The 23,654-nt window shown below is 52.4% G+C and overlaps 1 protein-coding gene across 1 annotated transcript in view; it reads right to left on the bottom strand.

The window, feature by feature from the left end:
- The window catches only part of mbd1a (methyl-CpG binding domain protein 1a), a 57,754-nt gene extending 35,252 nt beyond the window's left edge, over positions 1-22,502 (bottom strand). The window contains exons 1-11 of the mRNA XM_067977786.1: positions 22,479-22,502; positions 21,518-21,705; positions 15,396-15,484; positions 13,516-13,556; positions 12,593-12,721; positions 10,987-11,037; positions 9,957-10,007; positions 8,096-8,137; positions 4,900-4,944; positions 3,924-3,983; positions 2,039-2,095 (exon numbers count right to left, since the gene is read on the bottom strand). Coding sequence (XP_067833887.1) covers positions 2,039-2,095; positions 3,924-3,983; positions 4,900-4,944; positions 8,096-8,137; positions 9,957-10,007; positions 10,987-11,037; positions 12,593-12,721; positions 13,516-13,556; positions 15,396-15,484; positions 21,518-21,705; positions 22,479-22,502 — 777 coding nt within the window. The remainder of the gene's footprint in view (positions 1-2,038; positions 2,096-3,923; positions 3,984-4,899; positions 4,945-8,095; positions 8,138-9,956; positions 10,008-10,986; positions 11,038-12,592; positions 12,722-13,515; positions 13,557-15,395; positions 15,485-21,517; positions 21,706-22,478) is intronic.
- Between the last annotated feature and the right edge of the window lie 1,152 nt (positions 22,503-23,654).

The following is a 23,654-nucleotide window of genomic DNA, read 5'->3' as shown; positions in this document are numbered from 1 at the left end:
ATAGGGATTAATCGAAGCCCCAATAACAGCTTTTGATAGCGTCACGGGATAGAAGGTGACGCTTGGTGCTGGTTAGATAATCGGCAGGACAGGGAGCTTCTCAGTAAGTGTTGAGCCCCCCAGATCTTAGGGTCTTAGGACGGTCGCTATTTTTTTTTAAAAAACAGATCGCATTACTGACGTGTGCACAGATACCGTGAGCAAAGTCTTTTGTAGCTGACAGGAGGACGAATGCCGCCGATTTGGGTCTTCCACACAACTGGGACAAGAGATGGCAGTCCAGCCGAGGAGAGCGCAAGATAACGAGGGGGAGAGTGAGGGCCGAAAAGGCCGAATGGAAAGGTGGTTATGTTGGGGGTGCTCAGGGAAAGCGACGAAAGGGTTATTGTGGATCCGAGACGGACAGCATAGTGATTAGTTGCAGTAAAAAGGAATACGAGGTAGAGGGGCAGAGTGCAAATCGGACTAAATTCACCGGCTGCAGAGTTGAGCAACGAAGGCAAGTCCGAGGATCGGGAATCCAAGTAAGGAGGAAAAGCTCAGGGAAGTTGGGGATTGTTTACTTTGGAAAGCAGGACGTGGTGACGTAAAAGGGGGACTTGAAAAGAATGAACCTGGAAAATCAAATCCCAATGGTGGGGGGGAGAGGAGAGACAAGGAGGGGAGCAAGGAATAGGAAAGGAAGTCTGAGTAGGAAACTTATTCACCCAAAGGAGAATCAAGTTGTGGAATGAGGCAGGGAAGGAGGCATTTCACTAGAAATAAGACTGAGGGGTGGCCTGATAGAGGTCTTTAAAATTATGAAGGGGTTCGATAGGGTAGACGGAGAGAAGATGTTTCCACTTGTGGGGGAGACCAATATAAGAGAGTCACTAATAAATCCAAACGGGAATTCAGGAGAAACTTCTTTACCCAGAGAGCGGTGAGAATGTGGAACTCGCTCCCACATGGAGTGGTCGAGGCGAATAGAATCGATGGATTTAAGGGGAAGCTCGATAAACACATGAGGGAGAAAGGAATAGAAGGATATGGTGATAGGGCGAGATGAAGCAGGGAGGGAGGAGGCCCGTGTGGAATGAAACCCAGTTGGGCCGAATGGCCTGTTTCTGTGCTGTAAAATTCTATGTATCAATGAAGTGAACGGTATAGATAGGTTAGAAAGTCAAGTATGAGAGATTCTGGGAAGAGAGAGAGAGAGAGAGAGAAATAGATATCAATAAAAAGAGGGAAAGAGAAAGAAAGGTTTGAAGGGTATGATGAGGTGGGGTTGTAATATTGAAGGTATGAGTGACAATTGTGTGATTTTGAGAGAGACCCGGAGAGATCGTGGGAGAATTGAAGGGTATGATGAGAAGGTGGGGTTGGCCCACCAGAAAAGGATGGCTTTATCCTTATGCTACACGAGTCTGAGCGGGTGATTAGTGCTGATTGAAGGATAGGTTACCTCTAGGCAACTGCATTAGGGGGGGGGGGGGGGGTCAGGGGAAGGGTGATCTTTGCAGAGGCTGAGGTGCACCACGGAGTGAATGCAGAGGGATTGCTGCACTGTGGCCTACCCGTGCTAGACTTGACGTAGGCAGCGACAGACGCAAGCTAATTGGCACAGAGCAACCCCAACATGCAGGAAACAAATCCCCCCTCTCGCCTGCTTGCTGCCCCCACTGCATGTGTTATTTTCAAGTGGCACAGGAATAGCTATTCGGAAGAGGGAAATGGCAAAGCTCCCACATCAAGCACCCCTCAAAAGGCAGGTGGGGTGATTGTCGGGGGGCATCGTTTGACCACATTTGTCGGCAGGGTAGGGAGAGGTAAACACAGCCAATGGCTCCTGCTCTCAAACGCACCCCCCACCCCCCCCAGACTGTGCGACCGGCAGCATTCCCACGCTCGGCTGCTGCACTCCCACGTACGCATTTCGGGGTGGGGGCGAGGTAGCTACGTTTCCCAGGCCACGGCGGCCCGCCATTTTGATGAGCGGCCCCAGCGAAGCGTGAAAGAGGGAGGGGAACGGGGAGAAGCCTTCACTGGCTCCACGTACCAGCTGAATTGGAGGCTGCTGAACTTTCTCTTCCTTAATCGGAGGGCAAGGCTTCTGCTGCGGGTGGACAAAAAAAAACATCATTTATTTCCGCCAAAAATACATACGTTGTAGAAATAGTTTAAAAAATAGTTTAGGAACGCGCACACATACTGTTGCGATGTATAAAGGTATTTTGTACTGTGCTTTTTAGAAAGGGAGGGAGGGCAGACAGGGACAGAGGCAGAGACAGGTACATGACCAGATAATCTGTGTTTTATGGTGTTGGTGCATATCTTGTTCTGGGGGTACAGGGTCTACACTGACTGGGGTACACAGCCTGTTCTGGGGGTACAGGGTCGACAGCCTGTTCTGGGGGTACAGGGTCTACACTGACTGGGGTACACAGCCTGTTCTGGGGGTACAGGGTCGACAGCCTGTTCTGGGGGTACAGGGTCTACACTGACTGGGGTACACAGCCTGTTCTGGGGATACTGGGTCTACACTGACTGGGGTACGTGGCCTGTTCTGGGGGTACAGGTTCTACACTGACTGGGGTACATGACCTGTTCCGGGGGTACAGGGTCCACACTGACTGGGGTACACAGCCTGTTCTGGGGGTACAGTGTCTACACTGACTGGGGTACACGGCCTGTTCTGGGGGTACAGGGTCTACACTGACTGGGGTACACTGCCTGTTCTGGGGGTACAGGGTCTACACTGACTGGGGTACGTGGCCTGTTCTGGGGGTACAGGGTCTACACTGACTGGGGTACACGGCCTGTTCTGGGGGTACAGTGTCTACACTGACTGGGGTACATGACCTGTTCCGGGGGTACAGGGTCTACACTGACTGGGGTACGTGGCCTGTTCCGGGGGTACAGGGTCTACACTGACTGGGGTACACGGCCTGTTCTGGGGGTACAGGGTCTACACTGACTGGGGTACACGGCCTGTTCTGGGGGTACAGGGTCTACACTGACTGGGGTACACAGCCTGTTCTGGGGGTACAGGGTCTACACTGACTGGGGTACACAGCCTGTTCTGGGGGTACAGGGTCTACACTGACTGGGGTACGTGGCCTGTTCTGGGGGTACAGGGTCTACACTGACTGGGGTACACGGCCTGTTCTGGGGGTACAGGGTCTACACTGACTGGGGTACACAGCCTGTTCTGGGGGTACAGGGTCTACACTGACTGGGGTACGTGGCCTGTTCTGGGGGTACAGGGTCTACACTGACTGGGGTACGTGGCCTGTTCTGGGGGTACAGGGTCTACACTGACTGGGGTACACGGCCTGTTCTGGGGGTACAGGGTCTACACTGACTGGGGTACGTGGCCTGTTCTGGGGGTACAGGGTCTACACTGACTGGGGTACGTGGCCTGTTCTGGGGGTACAGGGTCTACACTGACTGGGGTACATGACCTGTTCCGGGGGTACAGGGTCTACACTGACTGGGGTACACGGCCTGTTCTGGGGGTACAGGGTCTACACTGACTGGGGTACGTGGCCTGTTCTGGGGGTACAGTGTCTACACTGACTGGGGTACATGACCTGTTCCGGGGGTACAGGGTCTACACTGACTGGGGTACGTGGCCTGTTCTGGGGGTACAGGGTCTACACTGACTGGGGTACACGGCCTGTTCTGGGGGTACAGGGTCTACACTGACTGGGGTACACGGCCTGTTCTGGGGGTACAGGGTCTACACTGACTGGGGTACACAGCCTGTTCTGGGGGTACAGGGTCTACACTGACTGGGGTACGTGGCCTGTTCTGGGGGTACAGGGTCTACACTGACTGGGGTACACGGCCTGTTCCGGGGGTACAGGGTCTACACTGACTGGGGTACACTGCCTGTTCTGGGGGTACAGGGTAGATTATGAGGAATGTCATGACATATTTACCACAGCCATCTCCTCTTCAACTTCTTCTGTCTTAATGGTCAGCTCTGTTTTTATTTTCTTCTGGAAGTTGAACACAAAAAGAAACTTTTAGAAGAAACATTCAGATACACGCACACACGCAGACCTGTACCGCAGGCACCTACAGCCCTGCATCGATACAGCACCTGATCACGGCTTACATCAATGTCTCACTGCCAAAGAATGAATGGCAGTCAGTGTTGTTATGTAGGGATACGTGGCAACCATTTTGCAGGCAGCAAGATCCCACAAACGACAATGAGATAAACAACCTCCGGGTCCTCGTTGGGGTAACGGCTGCACAGGCCCCGTCACCAGGGTATGGTATTATGAGCTCCCCCATTAGGAATTGGGATTTTGTAGACTCCCAATTGGGGAGTGGTTCCATGGGCTCCCTCGCCGAGATACGCCCTCCCCCGCACCAGGTATGTCCCGCCCCCCACCCCACCCCGAGGCTCCTTAAACTGGGAGTGACAGGCAATTCAACCGTGAAAGGCATCACATCTGAGGCCAGCTCCCATCCGTTGCCCAATATCCACACGTCCGCTTTCCGGAGGGGGGGGGGGGGGGGGGGAGTCGATGGATAGGAACCTTGGCTGACATCCCCCTCCCAAAAACCTGGCCGAGGTTGGGTGCAGTGTCCACTCGCAGAGGACCTACTGCCGACTCCAGGCTGAAGGCATCTAGCTTGACTTATGCGTTGAACCGGGGGGACCTCCCTGATCTGCATGGACCACCGGCCCCAACCAGAGTGTGGGGTGGGAGGGGGCGGCGAAGCTGAGGTGCCAAGGCCAAGGCTTTGGGTTGCTGCCCTGGGCCCACTGCCAGCGAGCCGCAGGGCAGCAGGAAGAGAGCTGGTCGGCAGCCCAGGCAGCAAGAGGATGAACCTCAGGCCGGGTCCGCGAGAAGGACCAAGATGAGACGACGTTTGAAATTCGCCGTGAACGGCTTTCCTCACCGGAAGCTTCTTCTCCACAACTTGACTCTCAGCCTTCATCTTCTTCTGGGGAATTAAAGGGAGAGAGAACAGAATTCAGCTTCTCCGGCCAATATGTCGCAATTGCTAATTGTATCTGTGATTTATATCAATTAGTGTTAATTTTATTCAGGTGGCGGGTATCAATTGGGGACTCTCTTGCATCCATTTATCGTTGGGTGGGTATAATGTGGATCTCTGTGAATAAAGGCTTGGAAGCAACTGAAGACCAGGCTCCAGTATTCTATCCTTCACCACCGGGCTATCTGACTTTATAACAACAATGTCCAAACCGATTGACTGGATAAAGTAGTCAGGCCAAACATGGCCCCTTCGACTTCTAAGACCCACATGTATCGAGATGGGGAAGGGACTTTACATCGCAGGGAGTGCCTCATGCACTCACGGTTAGATACAGAGTAAAGTTCCCCCCACACTATCCCATCAAACACTCCCAGGGCAGGTACAGGGTTAGATACAGAGTAAAGCTCCCTCTACACTATCCCATCAAACACTCCCAGGGCAGGTACAGGGTTAGATACAGAGTAAAGTTCCCCCCACACTATCCCATCAAACACTCCCAGGGCAGGTACAGGGTTAGATACAGAGTAAAGCTCCCTCTACACTATCCCATCAAACACTCCCAGGGCAGGTACAGGGTTAGATACAGAGTAAAGCTCCCTCTACACTGTCCCATCAAACACTCCCAGGGCAGGTACAGGGTTAGATACAGAGTAAAGCTCCCTCCACACTGTCCCATCAAACACTCCCAGGGCAGGTACAGGGTTAGATACAGAGTAAAGCTCCCTCTACACTGTCCCATCAAACACTCCCAGGGCAGGTACAGGGTTAGATACAGAGTAAAGTTCCCTCTACACTGTCCCATCAAACACTCCCAGGGCAGGTACAGGGTTAGATACAGAGTAAAGCTCCCTCTACACTGTCCCATCAAACACTCCCAGGGCAGGTACAGGGTTAGATACAGAGTAAAGCTCCCTCTACAATGTCCCATCAAACACTCCCAGGGCAGGTACAGCATGGGTTAGATACAGAGTAAAGCTCCCTCTACAATGTCCCATCAAACACTCCCAGGGCAGGTACAGCATGGGTTAGATACAGAGTAAAGCTCCCTCTACAATGTCCCATTTACTTTGTCCCAACAATGCATCTTACCCTCGAACTCAGTGCAGCACAAAGCCGACATTTCCCATGGACTCTCCAAGGGAGACCAGCAATATAATACTAATTATGGGTTGTGTTGCGGACTTGACCCAATAGAAATGGACTCAGCTTGCTCGATCGTCTCAATTCACGTGGATCAAGACAAAAGGGTCCTTCACCAGTTCAAACGTACTCCTCCCCACCATGATCCCGTGTCCCTTCCTGCCTCATACCATGCAGCCAGATTGCTCTGACAGCTCTTCCTCCACCATTCACCCTCCCGTTTTCTCTTTCTGATAAGGGATGAGGAACTTCAGTTGTGCAAAGAGATTGGAGAAGCTGGGATTGTTCTCCTTAGACGACGAATGGTTTTGATAGAGTAAAGAAGGAGAAACTGTTTCCAGTGGCAGGAGGGTCGGTAACCAGAGGACACAGATTTAAGATAAAAGAGCCAGAGGAGGAGATGAGGAGAATTTTTTTTTTAACGCAGTGAGTTGTTCTGATCTGGAATTCACTGCCTGAAAGGGCGGTGGAAGCAGATTCAATAAAAACTTTCAAAAGGGAATCGGATAAATATTTGAAGGGGAAAATGTACAGGGCTACGGGGAAAGAGCAGGGGGAGTGGGACTAATTGGATAGCTCTTTCAAAGAGCCTGCACAGGCACGATGGGCTGAATGGCCTCCTTCTGTGCTGTACGACTCTACCTCTAGGAAGCTTCTGTTCGATGTCAATAGCGTCGGCGGGGGGCGGGGGGGGCGCGGGAGGAGGTGCATAGCCACTCGGGGGAAGCAGCGTCCGCCAGAATGAGCCTCAGCACGCCGCGGTGAAGCTCGTCGGTTTGCCGATGAACTACGCCCAGGAGCCGCCCTTAACGGGGCTTTACTGGGGCCTGAATGGTGTTTTCTTACAGAAAAGAAGAGTTCAAAGTTTATCTGGTGCCGTCTCACAGCCAACAAACGATTCCTGAAGTGCAGCTGCTGTTACGTAACACGGCAGCGAATTTGCGCATGGCAAGATCCCAACGTCAAACAGCACAGTGAGATGAACGATCATTTCTGATTGGTTGAGGGATGAATATTGGCCCCAGGGCACCGGGGAAGACTCTCCCCGCCCCCACCCCACCCCACTCCTCTTCCAATAGTGGCCGTGGAATCTTAAACATCCCACCCAAGCAGGCAGGCTTAACGTCTCACCCGAAAGACAGCACCTCCGACAGTGCAGCACCCGGGGAGTGTCGGGCCTGGATTATGGGGCTCGAGTCTCTGGAGTGGGGGCTCGAACCCATGACCTGCTGACTCAGGCAAGAGTGAGACCCACTGAGCCACGGCTGACACTTAAGGAGAACAATCCTGAAGGGGAGAGTGAAGACCGAATTGCGGCAAGGCTGGCATTAGGTATTGAAGCTTTGCTGTGAGCAGTTCTGGGCACCGCACCTTCGGAAGGACATATTGGCCTTGGAGGGAGTGCAGCGTAGGTTTACTAGAATGATACCCGGACTTCAAGGGTTAAGTTACGAGGAGAGATCACACAAATTGGGGTTGTATTCTCTGGAGTGTCGAAGGTTAAGGGGTGATCTGATCGAAGTTTATAAGATATTAAGGGGAATGGATAGGGTGGATAGAGAGAAACTATTTCCGCTGGTTGGGGATTCTAGGAGTAGGGGACACAGTCTAAAAATTAAAGCCAGACCTTTCAGGAGCAAGATTAGAAAACATTTCTACACACAAAGGGTGGTAGAAGTTTGGAACTCTCTTCCGCAAACGGCAATTGATACTAGCTCAATTGTTAAATTTAAATCTGAGATAGATAGCTTTTTGGCAACCAAAGGTATTAAGGGATATGGACCAAAGGCAGGTATATGGAGTTAGATCACAGATCAGCCATGATCTTATCAAATGGCGGAGCAGGCACGAGGGGCTGAATGGCCTACTCCTGTTCCTATGTTTGCACTGGACACCACACTTGTCTAGCACCGTGGTATAGAGGTTTGACACCCGCCTGCTCCCCTCTGCTCACCATTGCTTTCTTCATCCCTGGAAACTGCGTCTTCGCCTTTTTCTACACGGAAAGAAAAATTAAAAACTTAACTTTTGCAGCCTGAGATCATCTTTAACGTGCGACTTGCTACGATAAAAGAGAAGGTAGCATGCAAGTGGGGAGGTACCACTGTCCCCATGGTAGAAAGAAGGAATCGACTCGTGTTTCTGCAGCTCCTTTCACCACCTCAGGGTCTCCCAAAGCGCTTCACAGCCAATGGAGTACTTTTGAAGTGTGGTCACTGTTGTAATGTGGGAAACGGGGCAGCCAATTCACTCACAGTAAGATTCCACAAACTGCAATGTGATAATGACCAGATCATCTGTTTTTTTTTAAAAGTGATGTTGGTTGAGGGATAAATATTGGCCTCAGGACACCGGGGAGAACTCCCCACCCGCCTCCTCTTCTTCCAGTGGTGGTCGTGGGATCTTTTACGTCCACCTGAGAGGGCAGACGGGGGCTCGGCTTAAAGTCTCATCCGAAAGACGGCACCTCTGACAGTGCAGCGCTCCCTCAGTACCGACACCGGGGGGAGTGTCAGGCCTGGATTACGGGGCTCGAGTTTCCAGAATGGGACTTGAACCCACAACCTCCTGACTCAGAGGCGAGAGTGAGACTGACTGAGCCACTGGAAGTTGCAAACAGGTGGGGAGGTAGCACGTGAGATGTCAGAGGGCGGTGTGTCACCCTCGTGTCATGCCAGCCTCGCAGTGCAGGGCAGCGGGGGCAGAGAGGGGCTCAGGAGAAAGGGATTTGATGGGGTAGATAGAGAGAAACTATTTCCTCTGGTGGGGGGAGTCCAGAACAAGGGGGCTTAACCTTAAAATTAGAGCTATGCTGTTCAGGGGTGATGTCAGGAAGCACTTCCTCACACAAAGGGGTGTGGAAATCTGGAACTCTCTCCCCACAAAAAGCTGTTGGGGCTGGGGGTCAATTGGAGCTTTCAAGACTGAGGTTGATAGACTTTTATTGGGTAAGGGTACTAAGGGTTACGGAACCAAGGCGGGTAAATGGAGTTAAGATACAGATCAGCCATGATCTAATTGAATGGTGGAACAGGCGCAAGGGGCTGAATGTTCCTACAACTAGCATTACTGAGAAAATCAGCCAAGTATCGCACCTTGTTATTTTTTTTTATGAAGGAGATGTAGATAAAGCTGGGTAAACTTCTGCAATATTGTCTATTGTTACTGCTTATCTACTACGTTTAATCAACCTGTTTTATAACCTAAATCACAACTACTAGTCATCGAACTCAAGAGATCACGGGAAGGGTTGTGACATATCCAGTGAACTAAATAGAATGCAAAGGTTTCTGGTTGACCCCTGGGCTCACTACATTACTAGGTATTAAGAAATATTAAAAGTAAGGCTCTAGTCTGTGGAAAGCCAGGACTCGGTTACTGGAGCAGTCTTTGGCACAGAGAGAGAGAGAGAGAGAGAGAGAGTAGAGAGAGAGAGAGACCGCACAGAAGAGAACTGTATTTCTACAGGGCCTTTCACAACCTCAGGACGTCCTAAAGTGCTTCGCAGCCAATGAAGTACTTTTGAAGTGAGGTCATGGTTGTAATGTAGGGAAATTGATCTTCCAATAGTGGCCGTGGGATCTTGACATCCACCTGAGGGGGCAGACTTGGTTTAACGTCTCTTCCGAAAGACGGCACCTCCGACAATGCAGCGTTCCCTCAGTACTGGCACCGACCGTACACGTCACGCGGGGTTTGGGCGGGTTTGCCAGCTGGGAGGGGGGAGTAACTACTAAGGAGAAGGGCCTCTGGTCCCCTGCTCTCCCCTCCCCCACAGCCAAACACACAGCTCTTCGAAGGCAACACACGCTTACCTTTGCTTTCCCTGCCGTGTTCCTGCACAGTGCCTCTGCCTTTATCTCCTTCTGCAGAGAGGACAGCAGGAAACGAACAATCAATCATTCAGCAAACCATGGAAACCCACGGAGAATTGGTTTTATGAACCGAACCGTGTGAAAAGTACAAACTTGTGTTTCTACGGCCCCTTTCACCACCTCAGGACGTCCCAAAGCACATCACAGCCAATGGAGTAATTTTATTTTTGAAGTGCAGTCACTGTTGTAATGTAGGAAACGCGGCAGCCAATTTGCGCACAGTAAGATCCCACAAACAGCGATGTGATAAATGATCAGATCATCTGTTTATTTAGTGGTGCTGGTTGAGGGATAAATATTGGCCCCTGGACACCGGGGGGATCTCCCCCACCCCGCTCTTCTTCCATTAGTGACCGTGGGATCTTTTACGTCCACCCGAGAGGGCAGACGGGGGCCTCGGCTTAAAGTCTCATCCGAAAGACGGCACCTCTGACAGTGCAGCGCTCCCTCAGTACCGATCGGGGGCCTGGGTTTAACGTCTCATCCGAAAGACGGCCCCTCCGATAGTGCGGCGCTCCCTCAGCACCAGCACCGGGGGAGTGTCGGGCCTGGATTACGGGGCTCGAACCCACGGCCTTCTGACTCCGAGGGGAGAGTGAGGCCCACTGAGGCACGGCTGAGACCACGAGGGAAATATACGAGAAAATGCGGAAACGTACGGGCGGGGTGGGGGCTCCCAGCTGGTTGGATTCAAAAGCACAACGCATTGCACGGGGAAAACTGTAAACACCGGAGAGTGTCACCCCAACTGGGTTTTGGGGCTGGGTACGTCTGAATAGAGCAGTCACACCAAAGGCGGGGTGGGGGGGGGGGGTCCCACCTGCATCCCTCGAACGCACATCACGCAGGGTTTGGGCGGGTTTGCCAGCTGGGAGGGGGGAGTAACTACTAAGGAGAAGGGCCTCTGGTCCCCTGCTCTCCCCTCCCCCACAGCCAAACACACAGCTCTTCGAAGGCAACACACGCTTACCTTTGCTTTCCCTGCCGTGTTCCTGCACAGTGCCTCTGCCTTTATCTCCTTCTGCAGAGAGGACAGCAGGAAACGAACAATCAATCATTCAGCAAACCGTGGAAACCCACGGAGAATTGGTTTTATGAACCGAACCGTGTGAAAAGCACGAACTTGTGTTTCTACGGCCCCTTTCACCACCTCAGGACGTCCCAAAGCACGTCACAGCCAATGGAGTACTTTTATTTTTGAAGTGCAGTCACTGTTGTAATGTAGGAAACGCGGCAGCCAATTTGCGCACAGCAAGATCCCACAAACAGCAATGTGATAAATGACCAGACCATCTGTTTATTAGTGATGTTGGTTAAGGGATAAATATTGGCCCCAGGACGCCAGGGAGAACTATCCCCAACCCCCACCCAGCTCTTCTTCCAATGGTGGCTGTAGGATCTTTTACATCTTGACCGGGGCCTCGGTTTAATGTCTCATCTGAAAGACGGCCCCTCCGACAGCGCAGCGCTCCCTCAGTACTGGCGCCGGGGGAGTGTCGGGTCTGGATTATAGGGGCTTGAACCCACGACCTTCTGGCCCAGAGGGGATAGCAAGACCCACGGAGGCACAGCTGACAGACAGGGGTGGGGCTGGCTTCAATATCTGGCCCCTGTCGAGTTAATGGTTAGGGTGCTACGGGGGGTTTCCTGAACCAGCTGGGGCAATGGGATGGAGGGGGACAAAATCGACTGGTGCTCCTGCATCCTGCCCAGCGAATCTTGTTGGAAGGTCGATGGGAGTGGAAGTGAAGAGCGGGCAGGATCTGGCCGGGCTACAACACAGCCACCCTGCCCACGTAAGTCTGCTTTAAAAGATATGATTCATTCTCGGGACGTGGGCATGGGCGGCAAGTCTGGCATTTCTCTCAGTTCCCCTTTCTCTCCCCCCCTGCCCCTGCACCGCCCCCCACCACCGCACCCACCAAGCTCCTTAGGGCACTGCGCGAGACTGAAGTAGCTAACCAAGGAGTGGATTGAGAGACAGTGGAGGGCGAGGGAGGTCGGAGTTCAGGAGCGAGCCTGGGAAAGAGTTAGGGGTGGTTTGCCCTCTCGCCCCCACCCCACGGGAAGACCGCAAGAATCGGGGGAGTGGACAGTGAGCAAGAGATCCGAGCGCGCCCAGTTGGCATTAGAGACCTCATCGCAATGATGGGGGTTCGGGGGGGGGGGGATGGGGAGAAGGGGCGCTGGCGGTGGGATGGGGAGAAGGGGCGCGGGCGGTGGGATGGGGAGAAGGGGCTCGGGGGAGTCATGAAGTGAGGGGTTTAAGGGGTTCGAAGGATGATGCCGAAGGCTTGGAGGAGTTCATGTGGAAGGTGAGGGGGTTAAGCGGTTCGGGGGGAAAGGAGGAAAGGGTTCATGAGGTGAGGGAGTAAGGAGTTCGGGGGGGCGGGGGGAAGAGGGAGAAGCTCGGGTTCGAGGGACAACGCCAAAGGCGAGGGAGGTAAGGGGTTTGGAGAAGTTCATGTGGACGTTGAGGGGAGTAAGGGTGTTTTGGGGAGAGGGGTAGGAGGCAGAGTTCAGATCGAGCGATCGCGTCACGATTTCATGGCTCGGCACCAAAGCGTTTTTCTTACCAGCTTCTGACATCGCCTCTTGACACATTTCCAGTTCTTCTTTGGCTCGGAGTTTCTGACCACGCAGCCCCGGCACACCCCACAGTCCTCGACGACCGTGCATCCGACACACTCTCCGCAGCCGAAACGCTGAGGTGGGGGGGGGGGGGGACAAAAACAAAGAACAGCAATAAGAGCGAAGTTAAGATTCCGTCCTGTGAATACTCGAGGCTGCGTCTGACCCCCCCCTTAGTTGATGGAAGGAGAGTGGCGGGTGGCCAATCCCTTCCGTCTCCGCACCACGCGAGAGGGGCTGGTTTCATATTCTCCCACCTCCACTTCCTCCCGGCATAACGCTCTCCGGTTCACGTCACGTCCCATGGTGGGTCTCGCTAGACCGTTCGACTGCCAGTAACTCTCTCCGACCCCTGCAAGGGTGGAGGGTGGGCTCTGGCTCACGTTAGCAGCGAGACAGCGCAGCAAGGGACGCCGAGAGTTCTCTATCTCAGCCCAGCCATCGTACATTGGCTTCAAGTCTCCCGCTCCCACCGCTATCCAGCGAGGAGAAGATCGGGCTCGGCCGCGATGCCCCCTGCGTTCGAATAGCCGACTGACACTTCAAGGTGGAGTCTTCCTGTTCCCCCACGGGGGCTATCGGGTCGCCCGAGCACGGCGGGAAATTAGGGCAGGGAGGAGCGCCCGCCCTTAAAGGAGCCTGTCCGTGGGAAATCAGGCGGGCGTCCTTCCCCGCCTGCTTTTCCTGGATCCGCTGCACTGAGGCGATCCCACAGCCCCTCCAGATCCAGGTCAGCCACGAGTAAGTACACTGCTGTGGGGGCGGGGGGGAAGACACACGTTCCGTAAAAGTGTCCAGACAGCAGACCCTTCCCCCTTTAAGAGCCTGAGGTGAACACACACCAAAACAGCACTGACCGCATTCTTACCTTGTAATAGTTCAGCTTCCTCCCGAGCTCCCGACGATTTGCTAGGGGTGAGGGAGAAGAGGAAGAGAAATACAATAAAAAAGACACAAACACAGAGCACGTCAGCACTGCAAGGCCCCAGATTATTGATTCAGTTCTAATGCCAAACACACCTTCTGACTCGAGAGCTCACGAATCCAATTACACAGGCACCAGGCAGCTGGTCCTCCGGCTCCCCGGAGATGTCAAGACACGAGATCAAAGGCTCCCAGCCGTGCCAGGCCTCAGCAGGACTCAGGCCATCGCCACGATTCCCGCGGTAAAAGGCCCCACTCTTGTTTTTTTTTAATTGCTAATCATCCGCTGTTAACTCCTCGACGTACAGGGTCCTGGTGCCCCCCCCCCCCCCCCACCTTGACCAAGTGGCCAAACTTCACGCAGGAAGCTAGTCGACCGTGATGGCCCAGCCCTGGCTCAGTGGGTCTCACTCTCCCCATCTGAGTCAGAAGGTCGTGGCTTCGAGTCGCCACTCCAGAGGCTCGAGCCCCGTAATCCAGACCCCGACATTCCCCCCCCCCGGTGCCAGTACTGAGGGAGCGCCGCACTGTCGGAGGGGCCGTCTTTCGGGATGAGACGTTAAACCGAGGCCCCCGTCTGCCCTCTCGGGTGGAGGTTAAAAAATCCCATGGCTACTACTGGAAGAAGAGCGGGGGGAGGGAGTTCTCCCTGGTGTCCTGGGGCCAATATTTATCCCTCAACCAACATCACTAAAAAAATGATCTGGTCATTTATCACATTACTATTTGTGGGATCTTGCTGTGTGCAAGTTGGCGGCCGCGTTTCCCACATTACAACAATGACCATACTTCAAAAAAGTACTTGAGTGTCTAAAGCGCTTTGGGACGTCCCGAGGTGGTGAGGGGCGCTGCAGAAATGCAAGTTTCTTTCCGTCTTTTCGAGGGACAGGGAATCACAGCTCAGCTCGATCCCAACGTCCCCACATAAGCGGGTTCGAGCGGTGACGGTGAGGCGGGGGGGGGTTTGGCCACTGCTGCACAGGGATCAGGTGCAGGATCCCCCTGGAGCTTTTGCTGTCCACAACCCAGGGGTGTGGGGGCCAATTGCAGCACCATCACTCGGCACAGGCTGGGGATGAACCCTGCTCCGTATAGCCGAGGTGGGGTTAATGAAAACGACTATTTGTTTCAAAACATCCGTTTCTCCCCCCGGCCCCCTCACCCCGTCCATCTCCAGGCCTCGGTCTGATGCAGATTTGAGTGTTTAGTGAGGGGGGAGGAGGGGGAAAATGAGGCCCCCAGGTAACCGCTTGGACCTCCGTGGTGAAGCATCTGCCCACCCCAATCACCCTTAGTGAGATCAATGGGAGGGAAGGGAACAAGGGGGAGGGGGAGGTGGAGGGGGAGGGATGAGGGAGAGGAGAGGATCAAGAGGGAGGGGAGACTAAGGTGGCAAAAGAAATATTACAAGTGGTCAGTTACGTGGAGCAAAACTGAAGGCAGAGCAGTTGGGGGAAGGGTGGAGACTGTTCCCCTGATATTACTTGGACAAATGTAAGGAATCTTACAATTTTTATTTAAAATAAAATTGTTGGACTATAATCTGGTGTTGTAAGATTCCTTACATTTGTCCACCCCAGTCCATCACCGGCATCTCCACATCATGATATTACTTGGGGTAGGGGTGTGTGCGTGTGGAGAAAGAGGACTCCTCGCACATTGCCCACCCGGGAGGGGAAGGGGCCGGTGCGGGCTGCCTGGGAGGAGGCGTGGGGGAGGCCAGATGTGACCAAGCAGGGTGGAGGAGGAACTGAAGGGCGATAAATGGAGCGTGACGAAGCCCGTCTTACAAGGGGGAAGGGGCGGTGGGTTTGCAATACTTGCCTCTGCACTCAGCACAGTAGAACTTCAACCTCCTCTTGCGAGCCCCGAACAGCACCCCCGGCACCCACTGCTGGCAGCCTTCACAGCACCTGCGGGACACACGGGACAGCACGGCGTGAGCTGCAGGTAGCAACGGCCGCAGTGACAGGTTCCCTCCTCCCTCCCAATGTCACTCCTCCTCCTCCACCCCCAAGCAGAACATTACTGGGCCACAGTCCCGTGCAGTAACTGCAGTTACAAAGGATCTCGAGGCACCGGAGAAGGCGCAAAAAAACAAAATCGCAAGGATGATACCAGAACTGAGAGGTTATTACTATCAGAACATAAGAAATAGGAGCAGGAGTAGGCCGTTCAGCCCCTCGAGCCCGCTCCACCATTCAATCAGATCATGGCTGATCTTTGACCTCAACTCCACTTTCCCACCCGATCCCCATATCCCTTGATTCCCCGAGAGTCCAAAAATCTATTGATCTCAGCCTTGAATATACTCAACGACTGAGCATCCACAGCCCTCTGGGGTAGAGAATTCCAAGATTCCTCAGTGAAGAAATTCCTCCCCATCTCAGTCCTAAATGGCCGACCCCTTATCCTGAGACTATGCCCCCTAGTTCTAGACTCTCCAGCCAGCGGAAACAACCTCTCAGCATCTACCCTGTCAAGGCTCCCTCAGAATTTTGTATGATTCAATGAGATCACCTCTCATTCTTCTAAACTCCAGAGAGTATAGGCCCATTCTACTCAATCTTTCCTCGTAAGACAACCCTCTCATCCCAAGAATCAATCTAGAGAACCTTCGTTGCACCCCCTCTAAGGCAAGTATATCCTTCCTTAGATAATGAGACCAAAACTGTACACAGTGCTCCAGGTGAGGTCTCACCAAAACCCTGTACAATTGCAGCAAGACTTCCTTACTCTTGTACTCCAACCTCCTTGCAATAAAGGCCAACATACCATTTACCTTCCTAATTGCTTGCTGTACCTGCATGTTAACTTTCTGTGTTTTGTGTACAAGGACACCCAAATCTCTCTGAACACCAACATTTAATAGTTTCTCACCATTTAAAAAATATTCTGTTTTTTTATTCTTGCTAACAAAGTGAATAACCTCACATTTCCCCACATTATACTCCATCTGCCACCTTCTTGCCCACTCACTTAACCTGTCTATATCCCTTTGCAGACTCTGTGTCCTCCTCACAGCTTACTTTCCCACCTAGCTTTGTATCGTCAGCAAACTTGGATACATTACACTCGGTCCCTTCATCCAAGTCATTAATATAGATTGTAAATAGCTGAGGCCCAAGCAGCCGATCCTTGCGGCACCCCACTAGTTACAGCCTGCCAACCTGATAATGACCTGTTTATCCCCACTTCTCTGTCCGCTAACCAATCCTCTATCCATGCTAATATATTACCCTCAACCCCATATCTTATGTAACAACCTTTCGTGTGGCACCTTATCGAATGCCTTTTGAAAATCCAAAATATATGACATCCACTAGTTCCCCTTTATCTACCCTGCTAGTTACGTCCTCAAAAAACTAAATAGGTTAAAAAGTGCCATTACCACTTCCTTAATAATGGATTCCAGCATTTTCCCGACTATTGATGTCAGGCTAACTGGCCTGTAGTTCCCTGTTTTCTCTCTCCCTCCTTTCTTGAATAGCGGGGTTATATTTACTTTCGCTACTCTCTTCCTTTTTACACACTTGTAGAAGCTCTTACAATCTGTTTTTATATTTCTTACTAGTTTATTCTCATATTCTATTTTCTCCCTCTATCAATTTTTTGGTCATCCTTTGCTGGTTTCCAAAACTCTCCCAATCCTCAGGCTTATTACTCTTCTTGGCAACATTATAGGCCTCTTCTTTTAATCTAATACCATCCTTAACTTCTTTAGTTAGGCATGGATGGATCACTTTTCACATAAAGTTTTTATTTCTCAATGGAATGTATATTTGTTGAGAATTATGAAATATTTCTTTAAATGTTTGCCACTGCTTATCTACCATCATATCTTTTAATCTAATTTCTCAATCAACCTTAGCCAACTCGCCCCTCATACCTAATAATTGGCTTTGTTTAACTTTAAGACTCAAGTTTCAGACTTAAGAACTCAATGTGAAATTCTACCATATTATGATCACTCTTCCCCAGAGGATCCCTTACTATTAGATTACTAATTAACCCTGTCTCATTACACAAGACAAGATCTAAAATAGCCTGGAACGAGTGAACAGGCTGGAGCTCTGCTCTTTTTTTATTATTCATTCGTGGGATGTGGGCTTCGCTGGCAAGGCCGGCATTTATTACCCATCTCAAACTGCCCTCGAGAAGGTGGTGGTGAGCCACCTTCTTGAACCACTGCAGTCTGTGTGGCGAAGGTTCTCCCACAGTGCTGTTAGGGAGGGAGTTCCAGGATTTTGACCCAGCGACGTTGAAGGAACAGAGATATATTTCCAAGTTGGGATGGCGCGTGACTTGGAGGGGAACGTGCAGGTGGTGTTGTTCCCATGTGCCTGCTGCTCTTGTCCTTCTAAGTGGTGGAGTTCGCGGGTTTTGGAGGTGTTGTCGAAGAAGCCTTGGCGAGTTGCTGCAGTGCATCCTGTGGATGGTACACACTGCAGCCAGTGGAGAAGGGAGTGAATGTTTAGGGTGGTGGATGGGGTGCCAATCAAGCGGGCTGCTTGGTCCTGGATGATGTCGAGCTCCTTGAGTGTTGTTGGAGCTGCACTCATCCAGGCAAGTGGAGAGTATTCCATCACACTCCTGACTTGTGCCTTGTAGATGGTGGAAAGGCTTTGGGGAGTCAGGAGGTGAGTCACTCACCGCAGAATACCCAGCCTCTGACCTGCTCTTGTAGCCACAGTATTTATGTGGCGAGTCCAGTTAAGTTTCTGGTCAATGGTGACCCCCATGATGTTGATGGTGGGGGATTCGGTGATGGTAATGCCGTTGAATGTCACGGGGAGGTGGTTAGACTCTCTCTTGTTGGATTCTTCTTTTCTCTACAAAAGAGAAGGCTGTGGGGTGGCCTGATAGAGGTTTTTAAGATTATGAAAGGGTTTGATCGGGGTGGACGTAGAGAAAACGTTTCCACTTGTGGGGAGTCCAAAACTAGAGGTCGTCAATATAAGACAGTCGCTAGTAAATCCAATAGGGAATTCAGGAGAAACCTCTTTACCCAGAGAGTGGTGAGAATGTGGAACTCGCTCCCACATGGAGTGGTTGAGGTGAATAGAATCAATGGATTTAAGGGGAAGCTGGATAAACACATGAGGGAGAAAGGAATAGAAGGATATGGTGATAGGGTGAGATGAAGTAGGGTGGGAGGAGACTCATGTGGCGCATAAACACCGGCACGGACCAGATGGGCTGAATGGCCTGTTCCTGTGCTGTAAATACTATGAATTCTATGTAACTCGTCCATTAGGAGAATGTGCAAAAGAGAAATAATTTAAAAAGAGGCAAGAGGTTCCATATCACGACTGAGCTCAGCCCACTGCTGAAGAATGGACTCAGCTCCTCTTCCTTGCTCCCGTGAATCCCTCTGCCCCACTCCCCTTTGTGCGAAGAAATGCTTCCTATTTCACCCCTGAACGGCCAAGCTCTGATTTTAAGGTTCTGCCCCCCTTGTTCTGGACTCCCCCCACCAGAGGAAGTAATTTTTCTCTCTCGACCCTATCAAATCCTTTAATCATCTTAAACCCCTCGATTAGATCACCCCTTAATCTTCTACACTCGAGGGAATACAAGCCTAGTCTCTGCGACCTGTCCTCGTAATTTAACCCTTTTAGCCCCAGTCTCATTCTGGTGAATCTGCGCTGCACCCCCTCCAAGGCCAATATATCCTTCCTGAGGTGCGGTGCCCAGACTGAACGCAGTATCTCCAGATGGGGGTCTGACCTCCAGTTTAATCGACCCCATGAATCTCCTGCGTTCACGGACACTCCCTGCGGGGAAGTGCTCGATGAGACAGGCGCCTTCACAGGTCACTCAGAGGCTAATTGCAGTTGCTGAGGGAACTCTGTAGATTAGCAGTGGCAAGTGAATGGTTAGCCTGGAAGGGGTGGAAAGGAAGAGGTCAGGGTTATAAGGTCAGAAAAAGGCAAAAACAAAATGACTTGCTTCCGAATGGCTCAGTTATGACTACGGAGGTGCGACACAGAGTGTGCTGCGTTAAAGCTCGGTCTGGAGGGAGTGACAACTCATTTCCTTTTCTGTGTCTCACACATTGAGACTGAATCACAAGTTTGGGCTATTGTATTGTGATGAAGTTTCAGCTTCCCCTATAGGCAGTCTGTATCTGCGCGCCTCTCTCTCTCCCTCCCCCGTCCATGCACGCGACCCCCCCGTCCGCGCGCTCGTCCCTCCCCCATCCTCCCCTCCGCTCCTCCTCCCCGTCCGCGCGCGCTCCTCCCCCTCCCCCATCCGCGCGCCTCTCCCTCCCCCGTCTGCGCGCCTCTCCCTCCCCCGTCCGCGCGCGCCCCCCTCCCCCGTCCATGCGTGTCTCTCTCTCTCTCCCCATCTCCGCCCGCCCTGTGTCTCTACGTGTGTCTGTGTGTTATTGAGGTGTTCAAAATGAAAAAAAGGATTCAATAACTCTTTTCACCCGACATGCGTGCATGCCCACTGACCGCTGGCGTCTGCTGGACCACCGAGGGGAGCCGGAACATCAGGTCACTTTTGCTCCTCCCTAATCCGGGGTCAATTCAGCCGTGCCGCCGCGCCCCTAGCCGACGTCAGGTAGCTTGGCAGAGATTGGCCCGGGGTGTGAAGCCTGAGCCTCTCCCGGTCTCTGTGGATCGGCCGGGCGCTGGATAAACTCACCGAGCTGACCGTCAGCCTTTCTGACATCGTCGGTCAGATAGATCTTGGGTCAAGAGCTTTGGTGAGGTGGAAGGGATTGCTTTAGTACCCAGGAGGAGCAGCATGCCGAGCTTACGGGTGGACGGACGGGGCGCCATCTTGGTACAGGCAACAGGGTTGCTGTGCAGCCACTTTGGTGCAGGAACAAAGAGTTGGGGCAGGGGGGGTGGTGGGGCGGAAGGCGGCTTTAGGATCTCTGTTCCCAGAGGCCAGGGTAGGTTGGATGCAGGTCGGAGGTGGTCTAGGAGGCAGGTTGCTCTTGCCTGCTTCCTGGCAGCCGGTTAGGAGGCATATTGCTGGCTGCCGGCGACGGGAGGGGTGGGTGATTCAGCACTGTAATGGAGAAAACTATGGAGGGGAGGCAGGGGGGCAAGATGAGCGGGCCCTCCTTGAAGGGCAATTGGGGAAAGAAAAGATCGGTTGTTTTCGAAGCCGGTCGCACTATTTATGTTGGGATCTGAACGCCAGCATCAGATTTGGGGAAAAAAAAATCAATGTGTTCAGAAAGACCGCTGCAAGCAATCAGAGCGCCTAATGTATCTGTACAGAGCGTTAAAAACAAGGTCACCAGGCGGAAAAGCTCCAAGTCAAAGCTCCCGTTGTTTTTCGAGTGGGATGAAAGCTTTTGACTATTTTTGTTTAAACAGTGAACGCTACTGGCGTCATTGAAGGGGAACCAGCTGTGAACAGTTTCTGACCGAGACTCGGGGAGAGAAGGGGGGGGGGGGGGGGGAGGGGCTTGAGAACAAAACAGAGAGAGAAGACAAGAGACGGACAGAGATAAAAACCGAGGGCGGAGAGAGAGAGAGCGAGCGAGAAAGAACGAGAGAGAGGGACACACACGCACACACACCCCCCGAGAGACAGAGCAGAAAACATACACAGCTAGAGTGAGGGAGGGGGAAGCACAGACACGTACACAGAGCAGAGAGAGATCAGCACAACATAATAGTTGAAATGACGAGGTCACCAAAGCACCTCAGCAGTTAATGGCTAATCAAGCTCAGTAGCTCAATAACCCCTCCCCCCAACTCCTCTGACACTGTCATCAATACCCACGGCTAACAATTTAGACAAAAAAAAATCTAATCCCCAATTACAATTCGTCATAAACTTAAACGTTAGATCCTTGACATTGATGATCCAACCCTTAACCTTCGACCCCACAGACTCGCTCTCTTCGCTGCGTTGACAGGAACAAGCTCTCAGCATCACGGTGAACCCGGCCGGCCGGCTCTCCCGCGTTTACTCACGCGATCAGCGTGTCCAAGGGCGCGGAGGCCAACCCCTCCCCCTCGCTGACCTTCTCCTCTTTGACCTCGGCTGGGGTCGGGGTTCGTGTCACCTTGGCCTTCTTCTTCGGAGTCTGACACTGGTCCTCCTCCTTCTCCTGCACCTCCTCGCAGGACGAGGTGCTGAGCCTTTTCACCGCTTTGCGGATCTGCGGGTTCGAGGCAAAAAAAAAAAGCCAGCGTGACACTTTTCTTCTGGTTTTAAATGCACTCTCGGGACGCCGGCCGAGGCCGCGTTTGTTGCCCGTCTCTTCTCCCATCCCACCACCCCGCACCCCCCCCCCCCAAAGAGGATGCGGTGGGCCTCTGGGTGTCAGCCCTGGCTCAGTGGGTCTCACTCTCCCCTCTGGGTCAGAAGGTTGTGGGTTCGAGCCCCCCCACTCCAGAGACTCGAGCCCCCTAATCCAGGCCCCGACACTCCCCCCCCCCGGTGCCGGTACTGAGGGAGCGACGCACTGTCGGAGGGGCCGTCTTTCGGAGATGTCAAACCGAGGCGCCCATCTGCCCTCTCAGATGGGACGTAAAAGATCCCACGGCCACTAATGGAAGAAGGGGGGGGGAGTTCTCCCCAGTGTCCTGGGGCCAATGTTTATCCATCAACCATCACTGAAAAACAGATGATCTGGTCATTAACACATTGCTGTTTGTGGGACCTTGCTGCCCCGCTTACTACCAAGTTTCCGACATTACAAACAGTGACTATGCTTCAAAAAGGTACTTCAGTGTCTGTGAAACGCTTTGGGTCGTGCCGAGGTCGTGGAAGAAATGCAACTGCTTTCTTTCTTTGAAGCGAGCGGCTTGATAAGGCCACTTCAGAGGGCTTGAGAGTAAACAATCTAAGTGTGGGATTTGAGTCACGTACGTGTAGGCCCAGCTGATTCCCTTCCCCTGAACGACATCAATCAACCAGTCGAGCTCTTACAACAAGCAGCTTTGCACGGTTCATTTTTCTCCCCCTTGGTGCCAGCCCACAAGTTACCAGATTTATTGAATTCAATTTCACTACTTGCTGTGGTGGGATTTGAACTCACCACCTCTGAGCTGCTAGTCCAACAACAACTGCTTGCATTTATACCGCACCTTTGACGTAGGAAAACGTCCCAAGGCGCTTCACGGCAGCATAATCAGACACCAAGCCTGAGGAGGAGATATTAGGACAGATGACCAAACGCTTGGTCAAAGAGGTAGGTTTTAAGGAGTCTTAAAAAGGAGGAGAGAGAGAGAGAGAGAGAGACAGAGAGAGAGAGAGAGAGAGAGAGAGAGGTGGAGAGGTTTAGGGAGGGAATTCCAGAGCTTAGGGCCCAGGCGGCTGAAGGAACGGCTGCCAGTGGTGGGGCGAAGGCAGTGAGGGATGCACAAGAGGCCAGAGTTGGAGGAAGGCAGAGATCTGGGAGGGGGTTGTAGGGCTGGAGGAGGTTACAGAGATAGGGAGGGAGGGCGAGGGCCACGGAGGGATTTGAACATGAGGATGAAAATTTTAAAATCGAGGCGTTGCCGGACCGGGAGCCAATGTAGATCAGCGAGCACAGGTGGGGTGGGGGGTGAATGGGACTTGGTGTGAGTAATACCATAACGAGGTAACCATATCCCAACCTTCTCCCCCTCCCCCTGCACTATTAATCCACTATTTCCCGTTGGTGTAAGTGGTAGCAATTTGTGTAATAACAATGCAGGCTTTAAGTCCGGTGACAGAGTGGTGGCCCCAGGGGACTTGTTTATTTGCCTTTCTCCTTCCTCTCATGAAGGCACTGAACTGAGAGGTTATAACTATCAGGAAAGACTGAACAGCCTGGGGCTCTTTTCTCTAGAAGAGAGAGAAGGCTGAGAGGTGACCTGATAGAGGTCTTTAAGATTGGGAACGGGTTCGATAGGGTAGATGTAGAGAAGATGTTCCTACTTGTGGGGGGAGACCAGAACGAGGGGGCCATCAATGTAAGAGAGTCACTAATAAATCCAATCGGGAATTCAGGAGAAACTTCTTTACCCAGAGAGTGGTGAGAATGTGGAACTCGCTCCCACATGGAGTGGTCGAGGGGAATAGAATCGATGGATTTAAAGGGAAGCCGGATAAACACATGAGGGAGAAAGGAATAGAAGA

Source organism: Heptranchias perlo, unplaced genomic scaffold, assembly GCF_035084215.1.
Source record: "Heptranchias perlo isolate sHepPer1 unplaced genomic scaffold, sHepPer1.hap1 HAP1_SCAFFOLD_178, whole genome shotgun sequence".
Lineage (NCBI taxonomy): Eukaryota > Metazoa > Chordata > Chondrichthyes > Hexanchiformes > Hexanchidae > Heptranchias > Heptranchias perlo.
The sequence above is the reverse complement of the archived record's forward strand: the minus strand, read 5'-3'. Positions and strand labels throughout refer to the sequence as shown.